Raw genomic sequence first — 4,877 nt, 5'->3', positions numbered from 1 at the left:
CAATGAAATGAGATGTTGATACTTTGGTGAGATGACGTGAGGCTAGCAGGACGTCATGACCTCACTTGAGTCACAGCAGTCGTCAGAAAGGATTGTACATTGATCTCCAGGCAGTAGAAAGAACCCTAACTGTGTGCTCCTTCAAGAGGAAGGAATCAAGCAGGCGTTCATATGTGAAGCCTGTTGGACGACTTAATGTACTCAAGTCAGGAGCAGAAGAGCTAGGAGGCCGTCATAAGGGATCTTCGTGAGATGTCGTAGAGGACGACATGTGGGTTTACAGCAACTGAGTGCTCTCGAGATATAAATTCTGCGGTAAACTCATATAACAGGTGTTATAGTGGTTGTCTGTGATTGATCGTCTGCCCAGCGATCATGGCAAGTGATTATGCATGTCGGATATGCATTTGTATTGTGGCAGTGAGCTAAAGTAAAGACGGTTAGAAATAAGAGAACTTGCTGGAGGGGAGGAGTGGTACATCCTCCCTTGCCGAAGATCAACTGCTGTCAAGTTGACAGCTGACAAGTTGAGTGGGGGAAGCCTACCCCCTAGCATCGCGACTGGGGCAAGCCTACCTCCTAGCATCGCGACTGGGGCGGCGGCCCCCCAGTGACGTGTCAAGACATGTTCCCTGAGTGGACTCGCCCAGGTCGGGGGAGGACCATCGCGGCGACGTGAATATTTTCCTTGAATTCATTTAATTATGTTTTGTTAGTTAAACATTTTATTACGGCATGATGATCGATTTGTAGGTTTGTGTGGGAGAAGTTAGTGAAGAAACTTCGTACCAGAGGAGGAGTGTATGCTGAACTCCAAGTGTGAGCTAAAACTCATAGTGGGAGCTAAACTGCAAGGTGGAGTAGGACTTCCAGCGAGGGCTGGAATTCCAGAAACATAGTGAATCTTCGAGTAGTGTTGGGAGGTACTCGTTGTTTGTATGAAGCGTTTGGAGGAACTGCAGGAGTACCTTACACGATATTTTAAGGACCCAGATTGTCGATTGTAGTAGGGGACCTCGAATAATGGAACAGAGAAGCATTTGGACCTTGATGGTTTAAGGAAGTGCTTCATTGCGTTTTGGCATGAAAGGCCCTTTGCCAAGTGAGAGATTGATGCTTTTTGTTGAGTAAGAAATATGTGAATATTGCATGTGCCAGGTATTGCGGCCTAAAGCAGTGAAGGGAGCAGAAGGCTGTAGACTGAAGTTAAAGCAGCAGCCTGATACACTTATAGGTCGGAGACCTTACCTTATCTACACCTGACACCTGGCCTGATACCTGTCTCTCCTGATAGTTACCAGTCTCTCCCGATCTGCTAATCTGTCTGTCAAGTGCGTGACGTTGTCTGATGCTGAGTTCCTTATATTCATTTGTGCAATGATGCACAGTCTCTCTTATTCTTTAACCCATTATCATAATCAGCTGGGAACGATTCACAAGGTATTTCCATGATGAAATTTGCATGCATTTCGTCGATATCTTTCTCGGTGCCAATGATCTCAAAGGTATTGGTGGTGGTTATAGCACAGTGTTCCCCCGACTGTTGCTATTTGAAAGAGAGACTTGTCCCATGTTACTTCATGGGTGCTGTTTTTTTGGCCTAGTCATTAGTGTGGTTAGCAGTCGGTATATATATATATAAATATATATTCAGCAAGTCCATTAAGGAGCAGTGTCCGGCCAATCGGACCACTGGAAATTGAACTCTGACCCTGCACAAGACTCCAGTTCTTCCGATCATTCAAACTGAATGGAATTTCAGCTGTGGAACAAATCGCATAATATACTAATTATCCAGGCTGCCGCCGCTGACTATTCTGGAGTTCAGTGTAGTGGATAACAAAAAATAAGATGAAATAAAAATAAGTAAAAATAAGTGCTTTTAGGGGGCAAATAAGTAAAATAAGTGCTTTTAGGGGGCAAATAAATAAAATAAGTGCTTTATTCCCCGGTGATAGTTCTTACTCCGTGTTCTCACCCTCGGAAATCGGGGAGAATATAGAACAAACCACAGAGGTTGTTAAGGAATAACAAACGACCTATAGATCCATATTTACAGTCTTGAGTCTTAACTTGGATATCATATATAACAACTTCAAGAATTTTTACTAAATGATTTAACAGTTATTACTCCACTGAAACTAAACAACCGTACATTTGTTTTTTTTTTATATAAATATTTCAACTAGCGTGAAAAAGAAACATTGGATGGAGTGATTCGGCAATGAGCCCAGCCTCCACAATGAGCCCAGCCTCCACAATGAGCCCAGCCGCCACAATGAGCCCAGCCTCCACAATGAGCCCAGCCTCCACAATGAGCCCAGCCTCCACAACGAGCCCAGCCTCCACAACGAGCCCAGCCGCCACAACGAGCCCAGCCGCCACAATGAGCCCAGCCTCCACAATGAGCCCAGCCGCCACAATGAGCCCAGCCGCCACAATGAGCCCAGCCGCCACAATGAGCCCAGCCGCCACAATGAGCCCAGCCGCCACAATGAGCCCAGCCGCCACAATGAGCCCAGCCGCCACAATGAGCCCAGCCGCCACAATGAGCCCAGCCTCCACAACGAGCCCAGCCTCCACAATGAGCCCAGCCTCCACAACGAGCCCAGCCTCCACAACGAGCCCAGCCTCCACAATGAGCCCAGCCGCCACAATGAGCCCAGCCGCCACAATGAGCCCAGCCGCCACAACGAGCCCAGCCGCCACAATGAGCCCAGCCTCCACAACGAGCCCAGCCTCCACAACGAGCCCAGCCTCCACAATGAGCCCAGCCTCCACAATGAGCCCAGCCTCCACAATGAGCCCAGCCTCCACAATGAGCCCAGCCTCCACAATGAGCCCAGCCTCCACAATGAGCCCAGCCTCCACAATGAGCCCAGCCGCCACAATGAGCCCAGCCGCCAAAATGAGCCCAGCCGTCACAATGAGCCCAGCCACCACAATGAGCCCAGCCTCCACAACGAGCCCAGCCTCCACAATGAGCCCAGCCGCCACAATGAGCCCAGCCGCCACAATGAGCCCAGCGTCCATAATGAGCCCAGCCTCCACAATGAGCCCAGCCTCCACAATGAGCCCAGCCTCCACAACGAGCCCAGCCTCCACAATGAGCCCAGCCGCCACAATGAGCCCAGCCGCCACAACGAGCCCAGCCTCCACAATGAGCCCAGCCGCCACAATGAGCCCAGCCTCCACAATGAGCCCAGCCGCCACAACGAGCCCAGCCGCCACAACGAGCCCAGCCTCCACAATGAGCCCAGCCTCCACCACGAGCCCAGCCTCCACCACGAGCCCAGCCTCCACAATGAGCCCAGCCTCCACAACGAGCCCAGCCTCCACAACGAGCCCAGCCTCCACAACGAGCCCAGCCGCCACAATGAGCCCAGCCTCCACAATGAGCCCAGCCGCCACAATGAGCCCAGCCGCCACAACGAGCCCAGCCGCCACAACGAGCCCAGCCGCCACAACGAGCCCAGCCGCCACAATGAGCCCAGCCGCCACAATGAGCCCAGCCGCCACAACGAGCCCAGCCGCCACAACGAGCCCAGCCGCCACAACGAGCCAAGCCACCACAACGAGCCCAGCCTCCACAACGAGCCCAGCCACCACAACGAGCCCAGCCGCCACAACGAGCCCAGCCGCCACAACGAGCCCAGCCTCCACAACGAGCCCAGCCTCCACCACGAGCCCAGCCTCCACCACGAGCCCAGCCTCCACCACGAGCCCAGCCTCCACCACGAGCCCAGCCTCCATTACGAGCCCAGCCTCCATTACGAGCCCAGCCGCCACCACGAGCCCAGCCGCCACCACGAGCCCAGCCGCCACCACGAGCCCAGCCGCCACCACGAGCCCAGCCGCCACAACGAGCCCAGCCGCCACAACGAGCCCAGCCGCCACAACGAGCCCAGCCGCCACAACGAGCCCAGCCGCCACAACGAGCCCAGCCTCCACAACGAGCCCAGCCGCCACAACGAGCCCAGCCACCACAACGAGCCCATCACTGAAGTCGTATTCTTGGACATTTCCAAAGACAAGAACGGGGAAATAATTGTGTTATCACTGAAGATCTGAAATTTGTGAATCTACTCGATTTTTCAATACTATTTAAGGAATCTATCTAATCTATTCTACCAGACAGGATTGCATCCGTCGGGGAAATTCAATCCTATGGCTTCAGACAAGCCAGTCGAAGATAATATTGATAAAATAGCAAATAAGAACTCAACATTGGCAGCAAATCGCGCATTCAGGATCGCCTAAGGGGAGAACCAACGTTCCCACCTTGAAACTCAGTCTAGACATTTGATCATGCCGAAGCGGAAGGTGATAATGGATTTAAATGCCTCGGAATCAGCGATGCTGAGGCGTAAAATAATGCTTCAGATGCTTCAGATTTAATCGCTACAATAACAAATGCTAGGAAGAAGTCAGCATTGTTGTAGGAATGCTGATAAGTACCAATACAGTCACTACACTCAAAGCAGAAACATTAATCGTATCTTGTGTGGGGGACAGACATAATAGTGTCCCCTAAATGCCCTAAAGAGAAATATGACCTAAGGAAATATATGGAGAGTTTCAAACAAGCCTCTACAATAAGCCAAACCGCACTGGAGCTGCGTTCAACAACATACACAAAGCTTAAAAACCATAAGCAACTCTGCCATTCAAGTGTAAGTGCTCACAGTAATCGTTTAACAGTCTCCGTGGTGTAGTGGTAAGACACTCGCCTGGCGTTCCGCGAGCGCTAAGTCATGGGTTCGTATCCTGGCCGGGGAGGATTTACTAGGCGCAATTCCTTAACTGTAGCCTCTGTTTAACACAACAGTAAAATGTGTACTTGGATGAAAAAACGATTCTTCGCGGCAGGGAATCGT

At 51.4% G+C, this 4,877-nt stretch overlaps 1 protein-coding gene across 1 annotated transcript; it reads left to right on the top strand.

Annotated features, from left to right (window-relative positions):
• Window positions 1-738: 738 nt before the first annotated feature.
• Window positions 739-4,071, top strand: LOC123763499 (uncharacterized). The gene is made up of 2 exons (XM_069304466.1): window positions 739-749; window positions 2,235-4,071. Exons 1-2 carry the CDS (start codon window positions 739-741, stop codon window positions 4,069-4,071), a joined length of 1,848 nt encoding a protein of 615 aa, XP_069160567.1.
• Window positions 4,072-4,877: the final 806 nt, after the last annotated feature.

The sequence above is a fragment of the Procambarus clarkii genome, chromosome 52, assembly GCF_040958095.1.
Source record: "Procambarus clarkii isolate CNS0578487 chromosome 52, FALCON_Pclarkii_2.0, whole genome shotgun sequence".
NCBI lineage: Eukaryota > Metazoa > Arthropoda > Malacostraca > Decapoda > Cambaridae > Procambarus > Procambarus clarkii.
The sequence above is the reverse complement of the archived record's forward strand: the minus strand, read 5'-3'. Positions and strand labels throughout refer to the sequence as shown.